The following is a 19,537-nucleotide window of genomic DNA, read 5'->3' as shown; positions in this document are numbered from 1 at the left end:
GTGACAGGGCGCTGCTGGGGGGACACACTGTGACAGGGTGCTGCTGGGGGGGAGGGGGGACACTGTGACAGGGCGCTGCTGGGGGACACACACTGTGACAGGGCTCTGCTGGGGGGGACATAGCGATAGGGCACTGCTGGGGAACACACACTGTGACAGGGCACTGCTGGGAGGGGACACTGACAGGGCACTGCTGGGGGGGGACACTGACAGGGCGCTGCTTGGGGGGACACTGTGACAGGGCGCTGCTGGGGGGACACTGTGACAGGGCGCTGCTTGGGGGGACACTGTGACAGGGCGCTGCTGGGGGGGACACACTGTGACAGGGTGCTGCTGGGGACACACACTGTGACAGGGTGCTGCTGGGGACACACACTGTGACAGGGCGCTGCTGGGGACACACACTGTGACAGGGCGCTGCTGGGGGGGGGAGGGGGGACACTGTGACAGGGCACTGCTGGGAGGGGACACTGTGACAGGGCGCTGCTGGGGGGTGGACACTGACAGGGCGCTGCTGCGGGGGACACTGTGACAGGGCGTTGCTGGGGGGTCACACTGTGACAGGCACTGCTGGGGGGGACACTGTGACAGGGCGCTGCTGGGGGGTCACACTGTGACAGGCACTGCTGGGGGGGACACTGTGACAGGGCGCTGCTGGGGGGGGACACTGTGACAGGGCGCTGCTGGGGGGGGGGGGGGGGGCACTGTGACAGGGCGCTTCTGGGGGTCACACTATGACAGGGAGCTGTTGTGGGTGACACTGTGACAGGGAGCTGCTTGGGGGATCACAGTGTGATGGAGCTGCTTGGGGGGGGGATCACACTCTGATAGGGCGCTGCTGGGGGGGACACACTGTGACAGGGCGCTGCTGGGAGGGGACACTGTGACAGGGCGCTGCTGGGGGGACACACTGTGACAGGGTGCTGCTGGGGGGGCACTGTGACAGGGCACTGCTGGGGGGGACACTGACAGGGCGCTTCTGGGGGGGGACACTGTGACAGGGCGTTCCTGGGGGGGATACACTGTGACAGGGCGCTGCTGGGGGGGATACACTGTGACAGGGCGCTGCTGGGGAGGAGGAGGGACACTGTGACAGGGCGCTGCTGGGGGGGACACTGTGACAGGGCGCTGCTGAGGGGGATACACTGTACCAGGGCGCTGCTGGGGGGGGAGGGGGGACACTGTGACAGGGCGCTGCTGGGGGGGAGGGGGGACACTGTGACAGGGTGCTGCTGGGGGGGGACACTGTGACAGGGCGCTGCTGGGGGGGGACACTGTGACAGGGCGCTGCTGGGGGGGGACACTGTGACAGGGCGCTGCTGGGAGGGGACACTGTGACAGGGCGCTGCTGGGGGGGGACACTGTGACAGGGCGCTGCTGGGGGGGACACTGTGACAGGGCGCTGCTGGGGGGAACACACTGTGACAGGGCGCTGCTGGGGGGGACACTGTGACAGGGCGCTGCTGGGGGGGGACAATGACAGGGCGCTGCTGGGGGGACGCTGTGACAGTGCGATGCTGGGGGGGTCACACTGTGACAGGGCGCTGCTGGGGGGGACACTGTGACAGGGAGCTGCTGTGGGGGTCAGTGTGATGGCGCTGCTTGGGGGGGGATCACACTGTGACAGGGCACTGATAGGGGGGACACACTGTAACAGGGCACTGCTGGGGGGGACACTGTGACAGGGCGCTGCTGGCGGGGGTCACACTGTGACAGGGCGCTGCTAGGGGGGACACACTGTAACAGGGCGCTGCTGGGGGGGACACTGTGACAGGGTGCTGCTGGGGGGGTCACACTGTGACAGGGCGCTGCTGGGGGTTCACAGTGTGATGGCGCTGCTTGGGGGGGATTACACTGTGACAGGGCGCTGCTGGGGGGGACACACTGTAACAGGGCACTGCTAGGGGGGACACACTGTGACAGGGCACTGCTGGGGGGGACACTGTGACAGGGCGCTACTGGGGGGGGTCACACTGTAACAGGGCGCTGCTGGGGGGGTCACAGTGTGATGGCGCTGCTTGGGGGGGATCACACTGTGACTGGGCGCTGCTGGGGGGGACACACTGTAACAGGGCACTGCTAGGGGGGACACACTGTGACAGGGCGCTGCTGGGGGGTCACACTGTGACAGGGCGCTGCTGGGGGGTCACACTGTGACAGGGCGCTGCTGGGGGGGTCACACTGTGATGGCGCTGCTGGGGGGGATCACACTGTGACAGGGCGCTGCTGGGGGGGACACACTGTAACAGGGCACTGCTAGGGGGGACACACTGTGACAGGGCGCTGCTGGGGGGGGTCACACTGTGACGGCGCTGCTGGAGGGGTCACACTGTGACAGGGTACTGCTGGGGGGGACACACATTGTGACGGGGCACTGCTGGGGGGGACACACTGACAGGGCGCTGCTGGGGGGGACACTGACAGGGAGCTGCTGGGGGTCACAGTGTGATGGCGCTGCATGGGGGGGGATCACACTGTGACAAGGTGCCTCTGGGGGGTCACACTGTGACAGGGCACTGCTAGGGGGGGACACTGTGACAGGGCACTGCTGGGGGGGCCACACTGTGACAGGGCGCTGCTGTGGGGGGCGGGGTCACACTGTGACAGGGCGCTGCTGGGGGGTCACACTGTGACAGGGCACTGCTGGGGGGGACACACTGACAGGGCGCTGCTGGGGGGGACACTGACAGGGAGCTGCTGGGGGGTCACAGTGTGATGGCGCTGCTTGGGGGGGGGGTCACACTGTGACAAGGTGCCTCTGGGGGTCACACTGTGACAGGGCACTGCTAGGGGGGGGACACTGTGACAGGGCACTGCTGGGGGGGCCACACTGTGACAGGGCGCTGCTGTGGGGGGGGGGGGGGTCACACTGTGACAAGGTGCCTCTGGGGGTCACACTGTGACAGGGCACTGCTAGGGGGGGACACTGTGACAGGGCACTGCTGGGGGGGACACACTGACAGGGAGCTGCTGGGGGGTCACAGTGTGATGGCGCTGCTTGGGGGGGGGATCACACTGTGACAAGGTGCCTCTGGGGGGTCACACTGTGACAGGGCACTGCTAGGGGGGGACACTGTGACAGGGCACTGCTGGGGGGGCCACACTGTGACAGGGCGCTGCTGGGGGGGGGGGGTCACACTGTGACAGGGCGCTGCTGGGGGGTCACACTGTGACAGGGTGCTGCTGGGGGGGTCACACTGTGACAGGGCGCTGCTGGGGGGGACATACTGTGACAGGGCACTGCTAGGGGGGAGTCACACTGTGACAGGGCACTGCTGGGGGGTCACACTTTGACAGGGCGCTGCTAGGGGGGACACACTGTGACAGGGCGCTGCTGGTGGGGACACACTGTGACAGGGCACTGCTAGGGGGGAGTCACACTGTGACAGGGCGCTACTGGGGGGACATTGTGACAGGGCACTGCTGGGGGGGTCACACTGTGACAGGGCTCTGCTGGGGGGGGACACTGCGATAAGGCGCTGCTGGGGAACACACACTGTGACAGGGCACTGCTGGGAGGGGACACTGTGACAGGGCGCTGCTGGGGGGGACACTGACAGGGCGCTGCTTGGGGACACACTGTGACAGGGCGCTGCTGGGGGGGACACACTGTGACAGGGCGCTGCTGGGGGGGCCACACTGTGACAGGGCGCTGCTGTGGGGGGCGGGGTCACACTGTGACAGGGCGCTGCTGGGGGGTCACACTGTGACAGGGCACTGCTGGGGGGGACACACTGACAGGGTGCTGCTGGGGGGGACACTGACAGGGAGCTGCTGGGGGGTCACAGTGTGATGGCGCTGCTTGGGGGGGGGGTCACACTGTGACAAGGTGCCTCTGGGGGTCACACTGTGACAGGGCACTGCTAGGGGGGGACACTGTGACAGGGCACTGCTGGGGGGGCCACACTGTGACAGGGCGCTGCTGTGGGGGGGGGGGGGGTCACACTGTGACAAGGTGCCTCTGGGGGTCACACTGTGACAGGGCACTGCTAGGGGGGGACACTGTGACAGGGCACTGCTGGGGGGGCCACACTGTGACAGGGCGCTGCTGGGGGGGGGTCACACTGTGACAGGGCGCTGCTGGGGGGTCACACTGTGACAGGGTGCTGCTGGGGGGGTCACACTGTGACAGGGCGCTGCTGGGGGGGACATACTGTGACAGGGCACTGCTAGGGGGGAGTCACACTGTGACAGGGCACTGCTGGGGGGTCACACTTTGACAGGGCGCTGCTAGGGGGGACACACTGTGACAGGGCGCTGCTGGGGGGTCACACTGTGACAGGGCACTGCTGGGGGGGACACACTGACAGGGTGCTGCTGGGGGGGACACTGACAGGGAGCTGCTGGGGGGTCCACTGACAGGGAGCTGCTGGGGGGTCACAGTGTGATGGCGCTGCTTGGGGGGGGGTCACACTGTGACAAGGTGCCTCTGGGGGTCACACTGTGACAGGGCACTGCTAGGGGGGGACACTGTGACAGGGCACTGCTGGGGGGGCCACACTGTGACAGGGCGCTGCTGTGGGGGGGGGTCACACTGTGACAAGGTGCCTCTGGGGGTCACACTGTGACAGGGCACTGCTAGGGGGGGACACTGTGACAGGGCACTGCTGGGGGGGACACACTGACAGGGAGCTGCTGGGGGGTCACAGTGTGATGGCGCTGCTTGGGGGGGGGATCACACTGTGACAAGGTGCCTCTGGGGGGTCACACTGTGACAGGGCACTGCTAGGGGGGGACACTGTGACAGGGCACTGCTGGGGGGGCCACACTGTGACAGGGCGCTGCTGGGGGGGGGTCACACTGTGACAGGGCGCTGCTGGGGGGTCACACTGTGACAGGGTGCTGCTGGGGGGGTCACACTGTGACAGGGCGCTGCTGGGGGGGACATACTGTGACAGGGCACTGCTAGGGGGGAGTCACACTGTGACAGGGCACTGCTGGGGGGTCACACTTTGACAGGGCGCTACTGGGGGGACACTGTGACAGGGCACTGCTGGGGGGTCACACTTTGACAGGGCGCTGCTAGGGGGGTCACACTGTGACAGGGCTCTGCTGGGGGGGGGGACACTGTGACAGGGCGCTGCTGGGGGGGACACTGACAGGGCGCTGCTTGGGGACACACTGTGACAGGGCGCTGCTGGGGGGGACACACTGTGACAGGGCGCTGCTGGGGACACACACTGTGACAGGGCGCTGCTGGGGGGACACACTGTGACAGGGCGCTGCTGGGGGACACACACTGTGACAGGGCTCTGCTGGGGGGGACACTGCGATAGGGCACTGCTGGGGAACACACACTGTGACAGGGCACTGCTGGGAGGGGACACTGACAGGGCACTGCTGGGGGGGGACACTGACAGGTCGCTGCTTGTGGGGACACTGTGACAGGGCGCTGCTGGGGGGACACTGTGACAGGGCGCTGCTTGGGGGGACACTGTGACAGGGCGCTGCTGGGGGACACACACTGTGACAGGGTGCTGCTGGGGACACACACTGTGACAGGGTGCTGCTGGGGACACACACTGTGACAGGGCGCTGCTGGGGACACACACTGTGACAGGGCGCTGCTGGGGGGGGAGGGGGGACACTGTGACAGGGCGCTGCTGGGGGGTGGACACTGACAGGGCGCTGCTGCGGGGGACACTGTGACAGGGCGCTGCTGGGGACACACACTGTGACAGGGAGCTGCTGGGGGGTCACACTGTGACAGGCACTGCTGTGGGGGACACTGTGACAGGGCGCTGCTGATGGGTCACACTGTGGACAGGCACTGCTGGGGGGGGACACTGTGACAGGGTGCTGCTGGGGGGGGACACTGTGACAGGGTGCTGCTGGGGGGGGCACTGTCACAGGGCGCTGCTGGAACACACACACTGTGACAGGGCGCTTCTGGGGGTCACACTGTGACAGGGAGCTGCTTGGGGGATCACAGTGTGATGGAGCTGCTTGGGGGGGGGATCACACTCTGATAGGGCGCTGCTGGGGGGGACACACTGTGACAGGGCGCTGCTGGGAGGGGACACTGTGACAGGGCGCTGCTGGGGGGACACACTGTGACAGGGTGCTGCTGGGGGGGGCACTGTGACAGGGCACTGCTGGGGGGGACACTGACAGGGCGCTTCTGGGGAGGGGACACTGTGACAGGGCGCTGCTGGGGGGGATACACTGTGACAGGGCGCTGCTGGGGGGGAGGGGGGACACTGTGACAGGGCGCTGCTGGGGGGGACACTGTGACAGGGCGCTGCTGGGGGGGATACACTGTACCAGGGCGCTGCTGGGGGGGGAGGGGGGACACTGTGACAGGGCGCTGCTGGGGGGGAGGGGGGACACTGTGACAGGGTGCTGCTGGGGGGGGACACTGTGACAGGGCGCTGCTGGGGGGGGACACTGTGACAGGGCGCTGCTGGGAGGGGACACTGTGACAGGGCGCTGCTGGGGGGGGACACTGTGACAGGGCGCTGCTGGGGGGGACACTGTGACAGGGCGCTGCTGGGGGGAACACACTGACAGGGCGCTGCTGGGGGGGACACTGACAGGGCGCTGCTGGGGGGGTCACACTGTGACAGGGCGCTGCTGGGGGGGTCACACTGTGACAGGCACTGCTGGGGGGGACACTGTGACAGGGCGCTGCTGGGGGGGACACTGTGACAGGCACTGCTGGGGGGGACACTGTGACAGGCACTGCTGGGTGGGACACTGTGACAGGCACTGCTGGGGGGGGACACTGTGACAGGGCGCTGCTGGGAGGACACACTGTGACAGGGCACTGCTGGGGGGGACACTGTGACAGGGCGCTGCTGGGGGGGACACTGTGACAGGCACTGCTGGGGGGGACACTGTGACAGGCACTGCTGGGGGGGACACTGTGACAGGGCGCTGCTGGGAGGACACACTGTGACAGGGCGCTGCTGGGAGGGGACACTGTGACAGGGCGCTGCTGGGGGAAACACTCTGACAGGGAGCTGCTGGGGGGTCACACTGTGACAGGCACTGCTGGGGGGGACACTGTGACAGGGCGCTGCTGGGGGGTCACACTGTGACAGAGCGCTGCTGGGGAGGACACTGTGACAGGGCGCTGCTGGGGGGACACACTCTGACAGGGCGCTGCTGGGGGGGGACACTGACAGGGCGCTGCTGGGGGGGGGGACACTGTGACAGGGCGCTGCTGGGGGGGGACACTGTGACAGGGCGCTGCTGTGGGGACACTGTGACAGGGCGATGCTGGGGGGGACACTGTGACAGGGCACTGCTAGGGGGACACACTCTGACAGGGCGCTGCTGGGGGGGGCACTGTGACAGGGCGCTGCTGGGGGGGACACTGTGACAGGGCGCTGCTGGGGGGGACACTGTGACAGGGCGCTGCTGGGGGGGACACTGTGACAGGGCGATGCTGGGGGGACACACTGTGACAGGGCACTGCTGGGGGGGACACTGTGACAGGGCGCTGCTGGGGGGGACACTGTGACAAGGCGCTGCTGGGGGGACATACTCTGACAGGGCGCTGCTGGGGGGGGCACTGTGACAGGGCGCTGCTGGGGGGGGACACTGTGACAGGGCGCTGCTGGGGGGGACACTGTGACAGGGCGCTGCTGGGGGGGACACTGTGACAGGGCGATGCTGGGGGGGACACTGTGACAGGGCGCTGCTGGGGGGGACACACTGTGACAGGGCGCTGCTGGGGGGGACACTGTGACAGGGCGCTGTTGGGGGGACACTGTGACAGGGCGCTGCTGGGGGGGACACTGTGACAGGGCGCTGCTGGGGGGGGACACTATGACAGGGCGCTGCTGGGGGGGACACTGTGACAGGGCGCTGCTGGGGGGACACACTGTGACAGGGTGCTGCTGGGGGGGGACACTGTGACAGGGCGCTGCTGGGGGACACACACTGTGACAGGGCGCTGCTGGGGAGGACACACTGTGACAGGGCGCTGCTGGGGGGGGACACACACTGTGACAGGGCACTGCTGGGGGGGACACACAGTGACAGGGTGCTGCTGGGGGGGGACACTGTGACAGGGCGCTGCTGGGGAGGACACACACTGTGACAGGGCGCTGCTGGGGGGGACACACTGTGACAGGGCGCTGCTGGGGGACACACTGTGACAGGGCGCTGCTGGGGGGGGACACTGTGACAGGGCGCTGCTGGGAGGGGACACTGTGACGGCGCTGCTGGGGGGCACTGTGACAGGGCGCTGCTGGGGGGGGGACACTGTGACAGGGCACTGCTGGGGGGGGACACTGTGACAGGGCGCTGCTGGGGAGCACTGTGACAGGGCGCTGCTGGGGGGGGACACTGTGACAGGGCACTGCTGGGGGGAGGACACTGTGACAGGGCACTGCTGGGAGGGGACACTGTCACAGGGCACTGCTGGGGGGCACTGTGACAGGGCGCTGCTGGGGGGGTCACACTGTGTCAGGGCGCTGCTGGGGGGGGGGACACTGTGACAGGGCACTGCTGGGAGGGGACACTGTGACAGGGAGCTGCTGGGGGGCACTGTGACAGGGCGCTGCTGGGGGGGGGGGACACTGTGACAGGGCACTGCTGGGGGGGAGGGGGACACTGTGACAGGGCACTGCTGGGAGGGGACACTGTGACAGGGCACTGCTGGGGGGTCACACTGTGACAGGGCGCTGCTGGGGGGGACACTGTGACAGGGCGCTGCTGGGGGGGGGGACACTGTGACAGGGCACTGCTGGGGGGGAGGGGGACACTGTGACAGGGCACTGCTGGGAGGGGACACTGTGACAGGGCACTGCTGGGGGGTCACACTGTGACAGGGCGCTGCTGGGGGGGGTCACACTGTGACAGGGCGCTGCTGAACAATCCCGCCTTTTGTATCTTGCAGGTCATGGCGGCAGCATCGGTGAAGGTCGCAGTCAGAGTGCGGCCGTTCAACTCCCGTGAAATTGGGAAGGATTCAAAATGTATCATCCACATGTCCGGAAACACAACTAGTGAGTAACTGTCACTGTTCCCTGTGTTAATGTCACCTGGTCACAATGTCACCCATCATAATTATCCCTTTGTTACCCCATCATCCAAACACAATTTCACCACAATCCCGTAATGCTGTTACTGTCACATTACCAAAACATTATCGTCACATCATCAGACTGTCAATCATGGTCTTTCTGTCACCCCATAATAATATTACCTCATCAGATATTCACTACAATTTAGTCGCCTCAACCGTGATAAATGTAATGTCTTAAAACCAGAGACATAACATAAAACACAGACAAAGCTCAGTTTTTAGCACATCTAGTGAGACTCATACACGGTACAGTGCCTAAATATATATGGATAAATATCTAATAAGTAAATGGTCTTTTAGTTTGACATTTTTGGCCAAAATTGTTGTAAGCCCCTGAGCCAACGCCAAGGCAGACCACATATCAGGGGTCCCTAACGCTAATATAAATTCTTAATAACCTGTTTAATAACAGGAAGAATGATTTATAGTAAATCTGTCAATATTAGCTGCAAAGTTCTGTCGTCACACAGCCCCTGTCACCTTATCATATGCATACTATCACTTTGTGACATCGCTGTCACCTCATCATGTTCTTTGTCACCCCATGTTACTGCCACATTATCATAGCATCACTGTCACCCCATGTTACTGTCACATTATCATAGCATCACTGTCACCCCATATTACTGTCACATTATCATAGCATCACTGTCACCCCATGTTACTGTCACATTATCATAGCATCACTGTCACCCCATATTACTGTCACATTATCATAGCATCACTGTCACCCCATGTTACTGTCACATTATCATAGCATCACTGTCATCCCATGTTACTGTCACATTATCATAGCATTACTGTCACCCCATATTACTGTCACATTATCATCGCATCACTGTCACCCCATGTTACTGTTACATTATCATAGCATCACTGTCACCCCATGTTACTGTCACATTATCATAGCATCACTGTCACCCCATGTTACTGTCACATTATGATAGCATCACTGTCACCCCATGTTACTGTCACATTATCATAGCATCACTGTCACCCCATGTTACTGTCACATTATCATAGCATCACTGTCAACCCATGTTACTGTCACATTATCATACCATCACTGTCACCCCATGTTACTGTCACATTATCATAGCATCACTGTCACCCCATGTTACTGTCACATTATCATAGCATTACTGTCACCCCATGTACATTCACATTATCATAGCATCACTGTCACCCCATGTTACTGTCACATTATCATAGCATCACTGTCACCCCATGTTACTGTCACATTATCATAGCATCACTGTCACCCCATGTTACTGTCACATTATCATAGCATCACTGTCACCCCATGTTACTGTCACATTATGATAGCATCACTGTCACCCCATGTTACTGTCACATAATCATAGCATCACTGTCACCCCATGTTACTGTCACATTATCATAGCATCACTGTCACCCCATGTTACTGTCACATTATCATAGCATCACTGTCACCCCATGTTACTGTCACATTATCATAGCATCACTGTCACCCCATGTTACTGTCACATTATCATAGCATCACTGTCACCCCATGTTACTGTCACATTATCATAGCATCACTGTCACCCCATGTTACTGTCACATTATCATAGCATCACTGTCACCCCATATTACTGTCACATTATCATAACATCACTGTCACCCCATGTTACTGTCACATTATCATAGCATCACTGTCACCCCATGTTACTGTCACATTATCATAGCATCACTGTCACCCCATGTTACTGTCACATTATCATAGCATCACTGTCACCCCATGTTACTGTCACATTATGATAGCATCACTGTCACCCCATGTTACTGTCACATTATCATAGCATCACTGTCACCCCATGTTACTGTCACATTATCATAGCATCACTGTCACCCCATGTTACTGTCACATTATCATACCATCACTGTCACGCCATGTTACTGTCACATTATCATAGCATCACTGTCACCCCATGTTACTGTCACGTTATCATACCATCACTGTCACCCCATGTTACTGTCACATTATCATAGCATCACTGTCACCACATGTTACTGTCACATTATCATAGCATCACTGTCACCCCATGTTACTGTCACATTATCATAGCATCACTGTCACCCCATGTTACTATAACATTATCATAGCATCACTGTCACCCCATGTTACTGTCACATTATCATAGCATCACTGTCACCCCATGTTACTGTCACATTATCATAGCATCACTGTCACCCCATGTTACTGTCACATTATCATAGCATCACTGTCACCCCATGTTACTGTCACATTATCATAGCATCACTGTCACCCCATGTTACTGTCACATTATCATAGCATCACTGTCACCCCATGTTACTGTCACATTATCATAGCATCACTGTCACCCCATGTTACTGTCACATTATCATAGCATCACTGTCACCCCATATTACTGTCACATTATCATAACATCACTGTCACCCCATGTTACTGTCACATTATCATAGCATCACTGTCACCCCATGTTACTGTCACATTATCATAGCATCACTGTCACCCCATGTTACTGTCACATTATCATAGCATCACTGTCACCCCATGTTACTGTCACATTATGATACTGTAGCATCACTGTCACCCCATGTTACTGTCACATTATCATAGCATCACTGTCACCCCATGTTACTGTCACATTATCATAGCATCACTGTCACCCCATGTTACTGTCACATTATCATACCATCACTGTCACCCCATGTTACTGTCACATTATCATAGCATCACTGTCACCACATGTTACTGTCACATTATCATAGCATCACTGTCACCCCATGTTACTGTCACATTATCATAGCATCACTGTCACCCCATGTTACTATAACATTATCATAGCATCACTGTCACCCCATGTTACTGTCACATTATCATAGCATCACTGTCACCCCATGTTACTGTCACATTATCATAGCATCACTGTCACCCCATGTTACTGTCACATTATCATAGTGTAGCCAGGTTCCCCCCTTGCACTTACAGCCATTGCCGGGTACGCGTGCGGGCCGATGCTAAGGACGCGGTCGCGTTGTTAAGGTCCCGGTGGCTCGAAGGCGCCGCTATTATTGCTCGGCAGAGTTGCGCATGCGCAGGAGACGCGCGCGAGGAACAGGGCTCACAGTAAGGGACTACATCTCCCATGAGTATCAGGAGCGCCCCACGTGACGCCAGTGAGCCAATAGGGCTGGAGCGTCTCCCTGCAAGGGAAATAGATACATGCGTGGGATTGTGATACGCAGTTCAGTTGGTGTCGGGAGCAGCTAAGGGAAGGAGGTAGCGTGCAGGAGTCAGTGACTCTCTGCACTAGGCCAGCAGCCCCTTAGGCCCCAGATAGTCCTAAGTCACTACAGCTGTGTATTGTAGGGACCGGCCCCAGTCAGGGACATTGCCCCTTACTATACAGAAAGTCCAGAATAGACTCAGCCGACGCTGCGCGTACCGCCAGAGGTTTGGGCCTATACCGTTGCTGCCGTTGCAGAGGCCTTTCGGGTGGGATCGCCCCGGATGGTGGTTTTGGTGTTCTTCCGTCCGCCGATCCTTTGTGAAGTTCTGTTGCAGGCCCGAGCACTGGAGTGCTCGGCAGGTAACTCCGTTCAGCAAGTGCGCCAACGTTATTGCTTATTACTCTTACGGGACTAGTGACTGCGCAGTCATATATGTTTTCTCCCTCCAAGGGTGGGGACAGATTGTGTAGGGTTATGGACACGGGGTGGGATCACCCGGTGTAAGGGAAGGCGTGTTGCCAAACGCCGTATTTAGTGTCCCCTCAAGGGAGGGACACCTGTTATTTGTTGTTAACCACTTTATATGTAGTAAAGCCAGTTCTGTTCTGCCACTGTTCGCTTAATGTGATTATTTCCTGTGAGGGCTTTTTCCCACTTCGTTGGGATCCCTCCCAGGTGGAGGCATTGCACCAAGAGATCGTAATATATGCATGTTCCCCAGGCTCCGCAGCGGAGACTTAGGTTCCTGAAAGCCACACAGGTTACACAGCACGGCAGTAGCGATAGTATTCACAGGTAATACCCGTTCCATTTGGAGGCGCTGCTGAGATAGATACCTGTGGTGCCTAGTAAAATATTGTGTATAACTACCCAAGTTGCTCATTATGTTCTCCCCGTCCAGCCCGGAAGTCCATGCGTGGGCCTTCAAGGTCAGCGAACTCTCCAGTCATGTAGTAGCTGTAGGGAACGTTCCGTTCACAGCATCCGCGAGCAAAATACGCGTCTCACTAGGGATACTGCTGGGTGTTAACACTTTAGAGCGAGCAGGGCCACGAGAATATGACCACACCTTTGAATGGAGTGCCATATTATTTACGGCAGGGCGCGAGATAGTTCGGGACCATGTGCCACAGACTTTACAAGGCCCCGAGGCCCTGCCCGGAGGCTATTCAGTAGTATTTGCAGCTCTACCCAAAATCAGAGAGATATTCACCACTAACCGCTCTTTCCCTACTGAACTGGTTGCGGAGGAACACCATATTAGCACATGGCAGACGATGGCGCCTATCTCAAGTACCCCTGCCCGTGCTTCTCGCCCATCCCGAGTGACATTTTCCCCAAGTGCATTTGAGGGAGCCACTAGTTGGGCTCAGAGACAATCACCGTCGTCCACTGTCCCGGATGAACTCTTAACCAATCCTCTAGCCCTTCCATCTGGAAATTTCGGGGCTGACAGTGGCCCCATCCCTGGGGGATTTCCCCCGAACCTAACTATGCTTCAAATTATTGAAACAATAACCCTCGCTTCTCAACCGCAGCATTGCAGGAAATTAAAGCTCTTTTCCGGGACCCTGCCGACACCTACCAGAGAAGACGGATTTGAAACCTGGAAAGACCATACTGTCCAGATATTAGCTGAATGGTCATGTTCCGAGGCCGTCAAACGGCAACGGCTAGTGGAGAGCCTACGACCCCCGGCTGCGCTACTGGTCCGGACACAGCGGGATGTGGAAGGAGAGGTGACGGCCTTAGAGTTAGTAGAAATGCTCACTCAGTCCTTAGTGTGCGAAGACGATAAAGATGAGCTGATGGCAAAATTCAAAGCTCTTCGACAAAGGGAAGGAGAAGACTTGTCTGAGTTCGCCCGCAAGCTCCAGCTGTCTGTAGGACTCTTCTGTCCAAAAAGATTGTGGTGGCTGCGGAAGTGGACAGTCATAGATACAAACAGTTACTGAAGGGTTCACTCCCGCTGGACACTACAGCAATGTTGATGCGGGGTGCCCTCGATTCCGTCACCCCACCCAACTATGTGGAGTTAATGCGGTATATCCGGAAGCATGAAGTCCAACTGCATTTTCACACCCGTAAGAAAGGCAAGGACAGTCGCAAGGAGGATACGAAAGAAGCCCCTGTACCTAAAGAAAGGGGGACCAAGAAAGATGTAGAGGCCACTGATATGTCTCGATCGCCCCCTCGGTTCTCAGGCCGGGCAAGATCCCATTAGGGCGTACACTGCTACAACTGTGGGGAAAATGGACATATCTCCAGGTTCTGCCCCAATCCTCGGAAACCCTATACGGTTGGCAAGACCTACATGGTACGGGCACAGCAAGCTCTCCCTTCTTCCTCGGCCTTACCGAGTGGGCCGCAGAAGATTCAAGAGAGGCTGTCGCAACAGAAAATCCGCCATCATGCGTTTACTGTCGAGTAGGACCCACTGCCCTAATCAGGATCGTTGTGGAAGGGATCTATTCTTCAGCATTGATGGATACTGGGTCCCAGGTGACCATTATCTATCGGCCATTTTATGATCAACACCTTAGCCACCTGCCCTTGCAGTCCACCGAAAAGATGACCTTGTGGGGACTGAGCAAAGATGATTACCCCATCGACGGAATAGTGGCGGTCAAGTTAGACATCCTCCAGCTGAACACTAACAAGTCGCATCCCATGTTGGTGGAAGCTCTGGTCTACCCTGAGGCTCGAGAACACCCAAGAGCCCCAATCATACTGGGCACCAATGCAGACATAGTACGGTCAGTGATTCGCTCCTTCCTGAAAGAAGCCGGGGAACTACCGTTGGACTCCTTGGACAAAGCCCCTGGTCTACGGGAATAATGTTATCGTGTGGCATATGAAGAAGAGTATGGCGATATCTCTAATCTAGAGCCAGGGTTACTGAAGATTCTGAAGAGGTGAAGATCATCAGGAAGCGCAATGTCATGTAAAAAACAGAAGAAAATTCCCTGATGGTGCAGTATTGTGATTGATATGTGATAAATATCAAGGTGCAGTGTGCTGGATACTCACAAGTGTAGAGTGAGCAATGTTCCCATAAAGGTTTCTTTATGTGTGTCAGCCCGTTGGACCGTCAGACAGGTAAGTGGAATGGTAAGTGCTGGAGACCTTAAGTGAATAATAAAACGGACATAGTGCAGACTGTACAAAATATCTTTAAAAGTAAGTATATGTGCAATACACTCACATGGTTTTAAAAGGTAACAAGCGTTTAGATCACACAGGTTGGATCTCAGCAATGAATGAGCTGTTCTCTGTCCCCCCTCTGCCTCGGCAGGCGTGCGTGTCACCGGTGCGTCTCACCCTAACCGGAAACCGGAAGTGACGTCATCTGCTCTGGGGGACGCCGATCCTGTGGGAGTTTTTCTCATCAGCCTCACTCTACGCGTTTCTCCGTATTGCGGTTTCTTCAGGAGTGTCTCTCCTGAAGAAACCGCAATACGGAGAAACGCGTAGAGTGAGGCTGATGAGAAAAACTCCCACAGGATCGGCGTCCCCCAGAGCAGATGACGTCACTTCCGGTTTCCGGTTAGGGTGAGACGCACCGGTGACACGCACGCCTGCCGAGGCAGAGGGGGGACAGAGAACAGCTCATTCATTGCTGAGATCCAACCTGTGTGATCTAAACGCTTGTTACCTTTTAAAACCATGTGAGTGTATTGCACATATACTTACTTTTAAAGATATTTTGTACAGTCTGCACTATGTCCGTTTTATTATTCACTTAAGGTCTCCAGCACTTACCATTCCACTTACCTGTCTGACGGTCCAACGGGCTGACACACATAAAGAAACCTTTATGGGAACATTGCTCACTCAACACTTGTGAGTATCCAGCACACTGCACCTTGATATTTATCACATATCAATCACAATACTGCACCATCAGGGAATTTTCTTCTGTTTTTTACATGACATTGCGCTTCCTGATGATCTTCACCTCTTCACTGTCCACGGGATCGAGAGAACGACCCCACACTGGGTTAAGCAGCATTAATTCATGTTTGTATAAGTATCACATTTTTTCACATCTGTGTTTATAATTTTGGAGCGCCACTTTTTGATATATTTGCCTGTTACTGAAGATTCTGCCAGGGGGAGTACAGCGTGTGACGGCCCTGATCGCGTACCCTCAACGGTATAAACAGGATCGATATTTTTCGCTAGAAACCCTTCCCGAAGCTGAACTCCATTGGGGATATCGTATGATACCTGAAGTACGAGAGTGGTCATCTAGAATCCCTAGGAAAATTGCGGTGATCATACAGAACATGTCGCTTCATACGGTGTCACTGGAACGAGGGCAACGGTTGGGTAGAGTGTACCTGGTGGATCCTGTAGACGCTACAGCAACCGTCCATGCCGACTGTGTGAGGAAGGAGACTGAGGACCTCCAATTTGATTTTGGAGAGTCTCCCCTGGAAGAGGAATGGAAAGAGAGGCTATGTGATCAGTTGAGAGAGAGACGAGGAGTGTTTTCTACGAGCGATATGGATGTGGGATGCAGTAGAAGCGCTCAGCACACCATCCGCCTAAATGATGAGACTCCGTTCAGAGAAAGGTCTCGACGTATAGCACCTCGAGATGTAGACGATGTGCGAGGTGTCCTGCACGAAATGGAAGCCTCCGGCATAGTGGTCGACTCTCGAAGCCCTTATGCCTCGCCGATTGTGGTGGTCCGTAAGAAGAATGGGTCTGTACGCTTGTGTGTGGACTACAGAACTCTGAATAAACGTACGGTGCCGGACCAATACACGTTACCACGCAAATGGTTTAGCGTGTTGGACCTTCGGTTGGGGTATTACCAAGTACCCATGAGCCCAGCTGATCAGGAAAAGACGGTGTTTGTCTGTCCGTTGGGTTTCTATCAATTCACCCGGATGCCCCAAGGTATCTGTGGCGCCCCCGCTACTTTTCAACGGCTTATGGAGAAGACGATTGGCGACATGTGTCCTCGTGAATGTCTGGTATACTTAGACGATATAATTGTGTTCGGGGCCACCCTTGAAGAACACGAGACACGGCTGATGAAGGTATTGGATCGATTGGGTCAAGAAGGATTGAAACTCTCTCTAGTCAAGTGTCGGTTCTGTCGAACTTCGGTCACTTATGTGGGCCATATCGTATCGGCAGATGGAGTGGCCACTGACCCGGCCAAAGTAGAAGCGGTGGTGAATTGGCCGAGACCCGAGAATGTAATGGAACTGAGGTCCTTTCTCGGGTTTTGTGGGTACTATCGGCGGTTTGTAGAGGGATATTCAAAGCAAGCGGCCGTGCTAAACGACTTGCTGAAAGTATATCCAGAAAAATCCAGCCAGAAGAAGAATACTCCGAGAACACCCTTCGGGGCTTAAAAAGAGTTTAACGGAAGCTCCAGTCCTGGCTTATGCTAACCCTGAGAAGCCTTACATCCTGCACGTAGATGCCAGCTTTAATGGACTGGGAGCCGTACTACATCAGAAGTATCCAACTGGATTGCGACCTGTGGCCTATGCCAGTAGAAGTTTGACCCCCAGTGAAAAGAATTATCCTGTTCATAAATTGGAGTTTCTTGCTCTCAAATGGGCTATATCTGAAAAGTTACATGACTATCTCTACGGAGTTACCTTCGAGGTCAGAACGGATAACAACCCCATGACCTATGTACAGACAACCGCTAAATTAGATGCGGCCGGTCATAGATGGCTGGCCACCCTCGCCACGTACCGGCTTTCTTTACGATAAAAACCGGGACCCCTCAATATAAGGGCCGATGCACTCTCTAGAAGACCGGGGTTAGACGAGATTTCAGAGGACGGGCCTTGGGAAGAAATCCCGGGGCCAGGGATGCGAGCCATGTGTTCCACGGCAGCTATTGTAAATAATAGAGTGGCAGTCTCAGAGCTAAGGGTCGTGGATTCTTTAGGGTCTCAACCCCAAGGCCTCCCAAAGGCTTACTGTCACCCTGATGGCATGGGCATAACTCAAAACGTTATCCTCACTTGGCAGGAATTGGTAAAAGCACAGACATGTGATCCGACGGCTGTGGCTGTCCGAGAGGCACTACGGCACAATGATCCCTCCTTAGTGAAACGAGCTCCTTCCACTGAGGTGGGCCTTCTTATGCGAGAATGGGACAAATTCGAGATTGATAAAGGGCTCCTTTATCGGGTTGTTCAATTTCACAATCATCCGGATCGTCGACAACTCTTCCTACCCTGCCAACTGCAAGGCCTAGTTTTACGATCACTACATGATGATCATGGACATTTGGGGGTGGATAAGACTCTGGGTTTAGTACGAGACAGGTTCTTCTGGCCCAAAATGAGGGAGTCCATTGAACAACATTGCTGAAATTGTTTGCGATGCATTCACAGAGACTCTGCCCACTCGTGCTGCCCCAGTGGGCTATCTCAAAAGCTCTGGCCCTATGGATGTGGTCTGCATGGACTTTCTGTGTATCAAGCCTGATTCGAAGGGTATAGGGAATGTACTAGTAGTGTATACAAAGAAGAGGGAAAGGTCCCAAAAACGGTGCACTCTACTCTACTCATTCAAAATAACAAATTATTTATTAACATATCATAAACATAGAAAATAGTTAAAACCTATGGAGGTGTGCTATGGGAAATCCTAAGTATGGGTTCCTCAGTTAGTCAAATGGCACAGGTATGATAACCTAGTATAGCCAATCATGCACACCAAAACAGTATATACAATAACTAAGCTAGGTCCCCGTGGGGTTGCAGCTTGGATAGGAGGTAATCCTGTAAATTGAGACAATGTATGCTAATATCTAGCAACTATAGCTGAAACTGTAAAGTGTGGCAATATCATCATAATGTGTGTGTGTGTAATGATGAGTGACACTTTAACCTGCACATGAGATCTTAGCAAAAACCCAGCATCAAACACATCCCAGTGATCTGTGTGCTGATCCACCTGGGGATATACACGGCTGGATCTACTTACTTATTGACCTGTGGTGTCTGTACGTTAAGCAGACACTCTATGCCGACATGTGACTCAGCTGTCTCCCGTTTGTAAGCAGTGTTTCTGCCAGGATATACAGACCTCAAAGCTGCTCTTTCTAGCTAGTGGGATCCACATCTGTGACCCACATCTTAGTTTAACTGTATCTGTTTGTTGCGGCTGACTCGATCAGACACCTATGCATCTGTCGCACACCTGACGTCACGCTGACATCATCCCAAGATCTCATGTGCAGGTTAAAGTGTCACTCATCATTACACACAGACACATTAT

General features: G+C 56.4%; 1 protein-coding gene across 13 annotated transcripts in view; it reads left to right on the top strand.

Annotated features, from left to right (window-relative positions):
* The window catches only part of KIF1A (kinesin family member 1A), a 376,457-nt gene that overhangs the window by 121,800 nt on the left and 235,120 nt on the right, over positions 1–19,537 (top strand). For all 13 annotated transcript variants that reach the window (XM_075569525.1, XM_075569526.1, XM_075569527.1 and 10 more), the window contains exon 2: positions 8,849–8,957. In XM_075569525.1, the coding sequence (XP_075425640.1) occupies positions 8,852–8,957 (106 nt within the window). In that variant the 5' untranslated portion in view covers positions 8,849–8,851. The remainder of the gene's footprint in view (positions 1–8,848; positions 8,958–19,537) is intronic.

The sequence above is a fragment of the Ascaphus truei genome, chromosome 14 (genome assembly GCF_040206685.1).
Source record: "Ascaphus truei isolate aAscTru1 chromosome 14, aAscTru1.hap1, whole genome shotgun sequence".
Taxonomy (NCBI): domain Eukaryota; kingdom Metazoa; phylum Chordata; class Amphibia; order Anura; family Ascaphidae; genus Ascaphus; species Ascaphus truei.
The sequence above is the reverse complement of the archived record's forward strand: the minus strand, read 5'-3'. Positions and strand labels throughout refer to the sequence as shown.